Raw genomic sequence first — 11820 nt, forward strand, 5'->3', positions numbered from 1 at the left:
CTATGGACTCAGTAACTTCAATATGTAGCTTATTGATTTTCGTTCTATATAGGCTATTTATTTTTCTTAGTAAAGGCTATTTTCTATGATCTCTAAGGTAAATTAACCAATCGAGGTCTTTGAGGTATCCCAGCATTATTAATTTTTTAAAAATGAACATCAAATCAAAAGATATATCAGGTTTTTCGTCAATTTGATTTCGTTTGATTTTTCTGTTTTCTTGAATGCCCCTACGTGTTTGGAACAAAAATAGCTTAGAGATCCATAATTACCTATATTAAGGTGGAAGAAAAATGAGGAAAGAGAAGAGGAGAAAAAAAAAGAAAAAGGGTGTAACTAAATCCCTTGATTAAAGGCACAAATAATGGATTTTGGAGCCTTTTAAGGTGGATTGTATATATTTTGTAACTAAAATGTATTTAGGTTAGGTAAATACCAAACTGTGGATATTTTTCGTAATAAGGTTTGAAATAGTGTATATGTATGTAAAAATCCCTAAATATTATAATATCAATGGTAAAACTGAGTATCAACATGATGGAAAATGTAGTTAGAGAAAAAGAACCCCATCAAAGTTTTAAAACCATAAATATTTTTAATAATTCTAATGCTTGAAAGTTATGATGGTCGAATATAAATTGATTGTACCAAATATATAGATACATCCAAAAAAAAAAACGAGTCACATAGATATGTATCATGTGTCACATCTTCCTTTTTATTTGACATCACTATTATTTGAGAATCACATAAAATTGTTTCCTTAACTAAGATATTTCAGCTATTTTCTTAAATACTTTCATTACAAAAAATTTAAATACTCCCATGCGAAAGGATATTACTAAACTATTTTAAAAGTCCAATAATTTTTCGTTTGACTAATTTTATAAAGCTTAATAATATTTTTAACAATAAACAACCTCAACTCTTGGTACCTTTTACTTCAATTTTGATTCGTACATTAATTATTAAATATTTATCCGTTAATGTTCAAACTTATTTAAAAATTAGATATATTGATCATCATACTCTTAAAATTTATATTTTTCTTAGATGGAAGAAATAACTTATAATAACATTATATAGTGTCTAATTTTTAAGTAGTAATTTCATCGTAAAAGTCTGAAATATCAAGTTTAATTTTTTTTTTTTTTACTTTAATAAACGTTTTACATAATTCTTGGTCGAAGGGAAAGGTATTTTTCTTTCTGTGAGGATGAACGTGGCTAAATTTTGTCAACTGATACATCACATAGACATAAATGAAACGGTCAAGATGAACAAATGCGGATTTTTAGTGGGGTCATAGAAACCAAAATCAATATTAGCATTGAAATTTCTTACACTAAGATAAGTATTTACCAATTCCTTCCTTCCTTCCTTCAAACCCTATATAACCAATCCCTTCGCCGCCTCTCCTCTTCACCTCCTTTATCCCCTTTATATATTCAAACCCTACTCTTCCTTTTCCAACTGCTCCACTTTTTCTGTTCCTTCAAATATTATTTGCTTCGTTCAATCGGTAAGATATCTAATTACGATTTACTCTGTATTTTTTCTATATTCCTTTTGCTCATCTAAAACTGTTGATTGAATGTCGGCTTCGTGTTTTTATGCATTACATAGTTTATCTTCAGTTTTTTGATTATGTAGTGATTGATTTCTCAATGTGTTTATACCTTTTTTTATAGTAAGTTGTGCACTTCTCGGTGTTTAGTGCCAATAGCTTAGTCGTCTGCCACATATAATTTTTTGTATAACTGAGTAATCAGCATCTGTAGAATCTAGCAAAGGAAAGTACCAATTTATATCTACAGTGAATTTAATTGTTACCGCCATTTATGCTATTCTTTTTTTTTTTTTTTGCTTCATATGAGGTGGATTATGAATATCTTCTTATTTTAGATAGCACTGGGATGGTTATATGGTTTTGGTTTACTACTTGATGCTCAATTTGTGCTTCTTTTAGATGGTCATAGGATCTAAGTTGCACGGACTCCGCACCCGTCTCGAGACGGGATGGGACGGGAGCGGGATACGTCCCGGATTCGGTCAATTGAGATTTTAATTTCTCAAAATTAAAAATAAAACAGATTTAAGACATGCGAAATGACATACCTTCAATATTGTAGTATTTTTGTTTCATATTTGCTGCTTTGTGTTCCAGAAAAACCAAGAATTCAAGGGGTCGTGTTCTGAGTTCGGACTTATAGCTCTATTTTTTTATAATTTTGAATTTTTTTAGCCGAATCCTCGCGCACCCATATCCATACCTGATCCACACCCTCGGATCATAGAATCTAGCTTTTGCCGAATCCGACACTCTGATCCGTGCCCGTATCGGATGCCCGCACCTGAGTCCGAGCAACTTAGCATAGGACTGAACATCCTATAGTGGATTATCATAACTTATTAAGTTACGGCGATTAGTAGGCTATATTAACTATGGTTATGCATAAATGATTTGATTCAGCTTGAAGAACTCTAACCAATTCTATATTAAAGATACGGCCATTGCCCATTAGTGTGCGATATATCTTTTGATTTCTAAAATTTTGCAATAATGGGTTTCTTTACGACTCTTCCAGCAAATGGCACTGTAGTTTGCAATTCAGAAGCTCGGATATGCAATATGCAATATTAAATTTCCCAAGTAATGTTATACTCTAGCGGGGGTTAAATTGCCGAAATGATGAGAACATTACCTATGGCCTTCTGTTTACTCATATACATAAATCCCAGAATATATCATTTTCCTTAAATTTTACCTTGCTTCAGCTCTATGACTGAAAGAATTGACTTTAAAATTAAGTATCATTTTTTTCCCTTTTTTATTTTTATATTTTTACGGCATTGCTTGTATTTTGTAACAACTGCTTTTTCTCATAACTTTCCCCTTGTTTTTTGATGTGGCTTTCTTTCTGAAGGTTGCTGGCATCTTATCTTTGTGGGGTTTCAAGTTGTAGTGTCTAAGTTGAAGTATCTTTTATGTCCAAACAAGCCATACTCTATTTGGGAACTGTTGGATTGCTTGGAGAATATTGTCCTACGTCAAGAAGAAGGAGCAGTCATATATCTGATCGGGTTGACTGTATGCATCTCGACTCGTTTTCGGAAGGACACTTAGAGTTTTGTGGTTGCAGTCAGACGCAACCTTCTCTCAACAAAATTTGGGCCAACGGATCCTCTGAAAACCCCTAACGCTTTGTTTAGGAAATTTCACTGAATCAAAATGGCTTTGCAGAATATTGGAGCTGCCAACAGTGATGATGCCTTCTACAGGTACAAGATGCCGAGGATGATTACCAAGATAGAGGGACGCGGAAATGGCATCAAGACAAACGTGGTCAACATGGTTGACATTGCCAAAGCTCTAGCAAGACCAGCATCTTACACCACAAAATTTTTTGGTTGTGAGCTTGGGGCTCAGTCAAAGTTTGATGAAAAAACTGGAACTTCCCTTGTCAATGGAGCTCATGATACTGCCAAGCTTGCTGGTCTTCTTGAGAATTTCATTAAGAAATTCGTTCAGTGCTATGGGTGTGGAAACCCTGAAACTGAGATCATTATCACTAAAAAAGAGATGATCCAACTGAAGTGTGCTGCATGTGGTTTTATTTCTGATGTAGACATGAGAGACAAGCTGACAACGTTTATTCTTAAGAACCCACCTGAGTCTAAGAAAGGTGCCAAGGACAAGAAAGCAATGAGAAGAGCTGAAAAGGAGCGATTAAAGGAAGGCGAGGTTGCTGATGAAGAACTGAAGAAGCTGAAGAAAGAAACAAAGAAGAAGGTTTCTTCCAAGGAAGCCAATGCAAAACCTAGCTCCAAAAAGAAAGCCAGTGGCTCTGATGAGGATCATGCTTCCCCACCCAGAAGCCATGTGAATGTGGAAGAGGATGATGAAGAAGATGATGATGTTCAGTGGCAAACTGATACATCAATGGAAGCTGCGCACCAGCGCATCCAGGAACAGTTGAGTGCTGTCACAGCTGAAATGGTTATGCTCTCCACAAATGAACCAGAGAAGAAACCCAAGGCAGCTACTCAAGCACGCCAAAGTTCCAAGGCTGTTTCAGCGCCATCTGAGGATGATTCCAAAGCTGAGAATGGAGAGAGAAACTCTCAGACACTTGTTGAGGAAGTGAAAGTACATCTGAAGAAGGGAGTCACGGCCAGCCAATTTCGATCCTTCTTGGGTTCACTCTCTGGATCTCCTCAGGACATAGTTACTGCTGTCTATGAGGCACTCTTGGATGGTGTTGAGAAAGGATTTGCCAAGGAGGTTATTAAGAAGAAAGGTTTCCTTCTTGCCGCTGTTGGTCAACAGGAGGGGTCACAACTACGTTTGCTCCGAGCACTAGAAGAATTCTGTGGGAAATCTAACGCAGCAGCTGTGAAAGAAGTAGCTCTAGTTTTGAAAGCTTTGTATGATGCTGATGTATTGGAGGAGGAATTTATAGTGCAGTGGTTTCAAGAGGGTCTTGCTGGGGATAAAAAGGACCCCAAAATGTGGAAGAATGTTAAACCCTTTGTTGATTGGCTGCAGAGTGCTGAGTCGGAGTCCGAGGAGGAATGAGATCACAATTCTCATCCTTGTTTAGATTGTGTTCTCTGCAGGCTTATGTTCTGGCATCTTTTATCCATATGCTGCTTTGCCAGAGAGACTATTACTCGTTTGGAGTTCATGTGTTCTTTATTTATGGTTTTGCTTGGGTCTGTGTTTCTAATTTCATGGTACTTCTGTCGTGTGATGCCTTTGTTTTCTTTTAGATGTTTTTAAGGTGGAAAGGTGTACTATGCAGAATATGGTAGCTACTTGTTCTTGTTGAGGAGGGTGAATTATTTTTTTAAGTTTAAATGCTTATTAACGTAAAATAGCAACTTTCCCATGGTTCAGCGATGAGATTGTAAGCAAATTTTTGTGGTGATATTTTCATTACGAGCTCCGGAAAAATATAATTGCATTTGTTATTTTACCAGTTAAAGTGCATTCATATTTTTAACTTAAATTCTTTTTAGTGCCATGAATTTGCACTTGAAAGTGAGTCTTACTGCAGGAAAGTAAGGATTTCGTGCCTGGCATTAGATTGACTTTCTTCGTACAATGCGGGAAATGGGGAACTCTTAACCCCCTTTTAGGATCGATGGTAAATTTGACGGACAGCTTAATATGATTTTGCTCTTCTGCTACAAGTCATTTTCTCTTGTAATAATATTAAAAGTAAATCTGATGTAAGATGGAGTACAAGATATACTAGCGAGCTAGAAATGCCTCAAAAGCAGATACTGTTACGCCTGATCATTTGAGTTCCTTTTGCAGCTTTGCATTAATTCGTCTGGCGACAATGAATTTGCTGAACCATCTATCTTATGCTCAAATCTCAACAGAAGAACACTCCATCATGGAGCAGCGAGCTGATTAACAATAATAGAGAATCACCAGTTGCAGTGCCTGGTGTTGAGATTCTAGTCTTTTAAGCTAATTAAGGATTCATTGGACATGTATAAAATGTGGCTGAGGTGGCTGTAGTGATAGTTCATTCTCATCATCTAATGGAGCAATCCGAGAATGCGGATGCTGTTGTAACGGCAACTCAGTTTCCTCATCTGATGGGGTAATCTGAGAGTGATGAAGATCCTAAAACAAACATAAAGAAGAGAGGAAATTGGAAATCAACAACCATTCATTGCTACAACATTTTCAACGGTGCTACAGAGTGTACTGGCAATGATGGCGAGTTTATCATTGCAAGTAATATTTCTTTCAGGTTTTGGGTCCATAGTGTCATTTGTCAAAGAGTATATGTCAAAATCAGTCTGATCTCATCTTCTTAACTTACATTTCATATCTGGCAGATCAATATCACTAGTATGTTAAAGGCAGTTTTGCTGTAATTCAAAATCAGAATATACATCAACAGATGACTTCTTACTCTTAGATATGGTGTTTATGCAAATTTCATGGGATATATAGAGAGTATTGTTGTGCTCATGCGCAGTTGTGTAAAGTCCCAATAGCAGAAATATAACAGGTTGAAATGCCTGTTGCTATTAGAAGCTTGTGGCAACAGAAATTAAAGGGAACTAACAATGAATTAGAGACCACTATTAGAAAAGAAGAATAGCATAGAATGTTATGAGATGATTTAGCTTCAAAAATATTACTACAACAATATTGATACTTTACCCACCTGTTGATGCCTCCGACGTCGTATAGCAAGAAAAACTTTCGCCAATACATAGACCGCCAGTACGATTCCGATAGTTTTCAACACTGATAACTAGAAAGACAAATACATAAACCAACGAAAAAGTTTCTTTTGAAGTAAGTTTAATTGTGTCACTAACCATGATCAATGTTATCGAATTATCTCCAGCAACACTAAGGATAAGTGGCAGGATTGTACGTAACATCAGAAGAAGCACAAACTGCATGGACAGAGGGAAGAAATCAAATTTACAAATTGTATCTCCAACAACAACAAGAACAACAAGCCCAGTGTAATCGCACAAGTGGGGTACGGGAGGGTAGTATGTACTTAGGCTTACCCCTACCTACTAAAGGTAGAGAGGTTGTTTCCGATAACAAGAAATAAAAATATAATCTCGCTCGAGGCAAGAACTAGTGCTTAGGTGGATTAGTCTAGTGATTCTATATGCCTTTTCTATCCAGAGTGGATGCGCCATTGAGCAATACATGATGTCCCTACATAACTACTTGAAAGGATTTCCCTACAATCAGCTTTTTTCTCAAATTTACTCTTAGCAACTCTTATGTTCGAAGCAAGATGTTGTCTATTCACAGTCGGTGCCTACCATTATGGCAACAATGCGGCAGCATATCAAACTTGTTGGATAAAATACTGAATACTCATCAAAGTCATAATCAAGAAAATTGTGGTCTGCAGAAGCCAATGCAACAAATTGAGGATAATCAAGGCTATTCATGGAAATCTCCCAGTTTCCTCTGTGAAATCGAACAAGATCAAGCAACAGCAACCTTAGTTATTAGTTGGAACGATAAAGAACAGTTTTGTGAAGAACAGCCTGTGAAATTTCAGCTGGCAAAAGTACCTCATGTTCATTGGAAATCCGCCAAACAGAGGAGCTGGTGCTGTATAATCTGGCCTAAAATTCTGTAATCTCACATTAAAGAGAAGCATGGTTAAGAGCAACCTACTCAATAGCAACATTTGGGTCCTGGTTTAAAGAATGAACACAGGATGAAAAAGTATGCAATCACAATTAGACCTACAAACCTGGCGGCAAATTTCACAGACAGTGTCCCCCTTCTCATTGCACCACCTCTGTACACATTTGCGATGGGCATACTGTGCACAGAAAAAGTTCATTAAGAACAAAATATCACTAAATGATTGAGCATCCAAGACACAGCTTGTCTTAGTAGCCGTTACATTTTGGCTTATCCGATGAAATCCACGTTGTTATTGCAGCTTCATTTAGGACATGTTCAGTTTCATGATAATTTTTTTTACATCAGAGTACCGTAAAGGCTTCTGTTCAATGATGGCATAAAGCTTATTATAGGCATAACTGATCTTCTCATATGAAATCAAACTATATATTATCCTCACCTTTTGGATTCTGTGCAACCAAAAACAAAAAACAAATAGGAATCCAAACTGTGAAGTTTTACAAATCTCTAGTAGAATGCGCAATGTACTAAGAGCTGCACCTAAAAGTAACACATAATAGCCAAAGGAATTCCAAAAATGGAAAGTCATGGTCACAAATTACATATATGTAACTCTTTTTCAGAGTATAAAATCCATTTGTGGTACCTTTAGGATGGTTTATATATAAGGTGAGAACTATGAGCATATTTTTCAGATATCAGATATCTATAACAAATAATCAAACAGTTGCCATAACAAACCTGGAGGGTTCCACGGCAAGAACAGGGAATCTCCATGTTTGAATCTTCATCACCGTCATGACAAATCCTACATTCTTCCATCTTCCTTGGTGTAGATTGTACATGGATGTCCATCCTATATATAGGAAGCACAAGTTTGTCATTCTTTTATATCAGCATTATGGTCTAATATTTTTTTTCATAGTAATACTAGTTCTGGAACGTACAACATACATATTCAGATGAAGTCTGTGTGAAAATTAGTTCTGATTCAGGGAACACAGGTCACCTGCATTATGGAGCAGGAAAAAAAGGATCAACTATAGGAAAAATAATTGCATATAGTAGCTATAAATCATGTAAAACAAATTCTTAGAAATGATATTAATTATTTTGAATTGAAGAGGTTAAAGCATTGCTAAGAACATAATTAATATTCCAGGAATTATTGGAAGTAGAAAAAAAAATGAAACTCAAACGAAAAGTTTTAAATTTGTGAAAAAGAATCGAACCCAACACCCTTGATCCTACGAGGGGACGAATGATACCGAGAAACAACTTGAATAACGGGAAAGAAAAGTGAATGAATTATTAACAGGAGGAAAACTTATAAGAATGGAATGGCATTTTTGCAAGAGAAGAAAACAGACTCTTAACATATTTTCTTCTTCTTCATTCTTTGCTTCCACCTTGCATTTTGATTTCCCATGTATAAATTTTCATTTTTGCCATCCCAATTTTTTTCATCTCAAAGTCCAAATCTTTCAGAATGGGTTTCTCCAGAATTGTGGTTTAAGGATAAAGCAACAGTTTTTATTGTTGTAGTCATGATCATAGGTCAACCTCCCCAGCAATTCAAGTCCAAATTCCTTTTACACAAGCCGAGGTTTCCCACTGTGACCTTTTTTTTTTTTAACCTTTTTAATAATATGGAGGACAGAGAACTTTTTTTTATTTTTAAAAACTCCTCTCATGTTCACAAAGCATAGTCAGTCTCGGATTATATTTAAGTAGGCTGATATCCACGGTATAAATAGGTATATTATGATTGCGAATTGAATGTAGAGAATGTAGTTGATTGGTTGACTTTTTTTATCCTTTTTCCCTTGAAAAATGCTTTTGAAATTTATTTAAAGGAAAAGAAGTTAGAAGAAGCAATAACTTAATCTATATCTATCTATATTTATATTTATATCTATCTATCTATATCTATATTTATATCTATATATATTATTATAAAAACATGAATAATCTATATTAAATTTTGAACGACTAAAATACCCCTGAGATATTGATTGACTTTTATGCCCTTAAGTATTTGTATAATTTAAGGATTCAATTGTAAATTATCAAATGATGGAATTCTTTTCCAATTTAAACTACACATACACCGATCCTACAAAGTTGATCCTATTTGGATTAGAAAAGCATGTCCATGATTTTCTTTTTTAAAAAAAATTATTGTTCCTAGTTACAACAAATACGTAATTTTGTGGGAGAATAGAAGATTCCTACTTGAAGTGTTTTCTTTAATTCTTATTTATATTAGGAATTTTAAGAACTCTTTTTTACCTTTTTATTGTGTAAGGAACTTCCTATAAATTTCATTCATTCTTGTAAAGTGATTTATTTTTATTTACGTGTTAGGAATTTTTTTTTTTATAAATTCTACTAATATTTTTCCTTCGAATAAAATATCATGATTCCTTTTTGAATAGGTATTTTTCCCCTTCACGATAGGATATTTGGAAAGTATTTCGATATCTTTTATTTATTTTGTTAGGAACTTGTGGAATATAAAATTCACGTGCTTTTTAACTAGACATTGGATTAATCAGAATTGGAGTTGGACTTAGAGATTGGATTAATCAAGATTGGAGTTAAATTATTTTCTAGCGGTAACAATATAATTTTCTTTTGAATATTTGTATAGTTAAGAATTCATATTTTATTAAATATGACTTTTGTAATAATTGATATAGGATAATGTGCAACACAAAAAAGAAATGCCAACACAAGGTATGAATGACTAAATACCCTTTCTATTTTTGGTTTCTTTGTTACTAATGTATCTTGAGTAAATCTAATTTTCATGTATCTGAATCGTTAAGGCTTAATTAATGAAAGAAAATTATTGAATTAGAAAAATAATAGTATTAAGTATTGTTGTATTCTTTAAGTAATTTTACAACTTTAATTGTATAATTGTATAATTCCATAATATTTAGTTCTATTTTGTCCTTCATTGCGCCAAAACATTATTAATTTGTTCCTTTGGATTGTATATTATATCTTTTTTGTTCTAGGGAAATAAATTATTAAACTTTGTACATATTGAATTTCGTACATATTTAGTTGCAATTAGTTTTAGAATATTATGCATTGGAAGGTTTATTAATTTTTGTATGCGTTTCATAATATTTGACGTAAGATATTCGTGCTCACACAAATGTAGAGACTAGTATTATTATAAAAGTGGGAAGCCCTTAGTAAAAGTTAAATTACTTAAATGTCCTCTAAAAATATCTAAGCCCTTAATTAGGTAAAAAGTTAAATTGCTTAAATATCCTTTAAAAATATCTAAATTAAGAAAATAAAAAAATAAAAAAAACCTCCTCATTAGAAAAGGTGCCTATTCTTTCCAAAAAGGTGTCATTTAAAAAATGACTGGGTTTTTAAAACTAAACAAAGGAAAATTTGAGAAAAAGATAAATGTGGTATATGGCCGAAGTGAGGATGTGCCAATTTTTATTTTTCAAAGTCTTTGAAACGGTACATGTTTGACCAAAAAGTATTAATCTTTTTGCTAAACTAATTAATAATGAAATAGAGAGTGAATCCTAGTTAAACATAATAAATTCTAGATCCAATACAGGAGGACACCAGCGGTATGGACAGTGTTTGAGAATAATGAATATCGGATATGAGCTCAATGATTGTCAATGAATGTTATAATAAGAACATGCAATAAATGTAGACAATGACAATAAATGTAATAAGAGGGAATTTATCACCCAAATATTATATGTCTTGGATGATTCTTCCACCTGACAGCAACGTGGAAGGATGGGAAGTGAGGATGGATAATGAATCTTTGGATCTTACAAATGTAGATTGAATAACATATATTAAGCAATGTCGTTAGTGAACAAGACAACTTTTGTATATTTTTTATAGTCGACCTTTTACAATGTGCTCTTATCAAAAAGTAAAGATCCCCCATTTGTTCTTTATCTCTTCCTATTTATAAGGGATATCCCTAAGAAACCCTAAAAAGTACAACATAAGGAATATCCAAAGTCTATTGCTGAGCTATCCTACCATTACTTCCTTGTTACATTCACTTGACCTCGGCAATAATCCTCCTTGAGACGACTCCTCGCCGTTGTGCAGTGGTCGACTCTTCCCTCGCCCCTGTTTATTTGCAGTTATCAGGCCGTCCAAATTTAGACCAATACAGTTAGTCCCTCTGCTTGTTGAGGTCGTGATCTTGCACGTCCTCGATGAGCGGATCCGGTCTGCATCTATTTAGATTAAATTTGGTTGTGTTGATCGAGTCGGCTCGGCCGAGGTCAAAAGAAAATAGCGTAGCTAGCGGGGCTGCGATTGGTGTGGCCCACGTGGGGTGACGTCATGGCCATGCGCGTCATCATTACGCGTCTTTCCAGTGTAGTGTCTGTGCTTCTGTTGCTTCGATTTTAGTGCCATTGATGGTCTTTTGCTTCGATTCTGGTGCCACCCAACCCTATAAATAGATGGCGGGGGTTTCATTTTCGAAAATTTTCATCATTCCTCATTTCGTATGTGTATTGCTTTCTTTTATCTTCTTCTTCGATCTCCGCTTTCAATCTCTTGCAGCCTCTTCAATTCTAGTCCCAGGCTTCTTACCCAGTTGATACCTTCTTCTCCAGATTTTGTTGCATTCGCTTTACTATGAAAAT

The 11820-nt window shown here is 34.6% G+C and overlaps 2 protein-coding genes across 3 annotated transcripts; one reads left to right on the forward strand and one right to left on the reverse strand.

Moving 5' to 3' along the window:
* On the forward strand, positions 1351-4982 carry LOC109234248 (eukaryotic translation initiation factor 5-like). Its single transcript, XM_019400150.1, has 2 exons — positions 1351-1522; positions 2928-4982. The coding sequence occupies exon 2, from the start codon at positions 3233-3235 to the stop codon at positions 4577-4579; it is 1347 nt and encodes a 448-aa protein (XP_019255695.1). The 5' UTR covers positions 1351-1522; positions 2928-3232; the 3' UTR covers positions 4580-4982.
* Positions 5192-8497, reverse strand: LOC109234249. Of its 2 annotated transcripts, none has more exons than XM_019400151.1 (9): positions 8392-8497; positions 8107-8168; positions 7901-8015; positions 7263-7334; positions 7078-7139; positions 6820-6970; positions 6352-6432; positions 6195-6284; positions 5192-5641 (listed from the first exon to the last, which is right to left on the reverse strand). In XM_019400151.1, the coding sequence occupies exons 2-9, from the start codon at positions 8109-8111 to the stop codon at positions 5495-5497; spliced, it is 723 nt and encodes a 240-aa protein (XP_019255696.1). In that variant the 5' UTR covers positions 8112-8168; positions 8392-8497; the 3' UTR covers positions 5192-5494. The 2 variants fall into 2 exon arrangements, with proteins under 2 accessions (XP_019255696.1, XP_019255697.1); XM_019400152.1 differs by having other exon boundaries at positions 8114-8168; positions 8392-8496.

Source organism: Nicotiana attenuata, chromosome 11 (genome assembly GCF_001879085.1).
Source record: "Nicotiana attenuata strain UT chromosome 11, NIATTr2, whole genome shotgun sequence".
NCBI lineage: Eukaryota > Viridiplantae > Streptophyta > Magnoliopsida > Solanales > Solanaceae > Nicotiana > Nicotiana attenuata.

Excerpts from the sequence above, each read along its gene's own strand:
- LOC109234248 (XM_019400150.1), top strand. The coding sequence starts at position 3,233 with ATGGCTTTGCAGAATATTGGAGCTGCCAACAGTGATGATGCCTTCTAC.
- LOC109234249 (XM_019400151.1), bottom strand. Across the intron at positions 7,140-7,262 it reads TCTGTGAAATTTGCCGCCAG|AATTTTAGGCCAGATTATAC; the intron begins GTTTGTAGGTCT and ends GTGAGATTACAG. Across the intron at positions 5,642-6,194 it reads GACGTCGGAGGCATCAACAG|GATCTTCATCACTCTCAGAT; the intron begins GTGGGTAAAGTA and ends TGTTTGTTTTAG.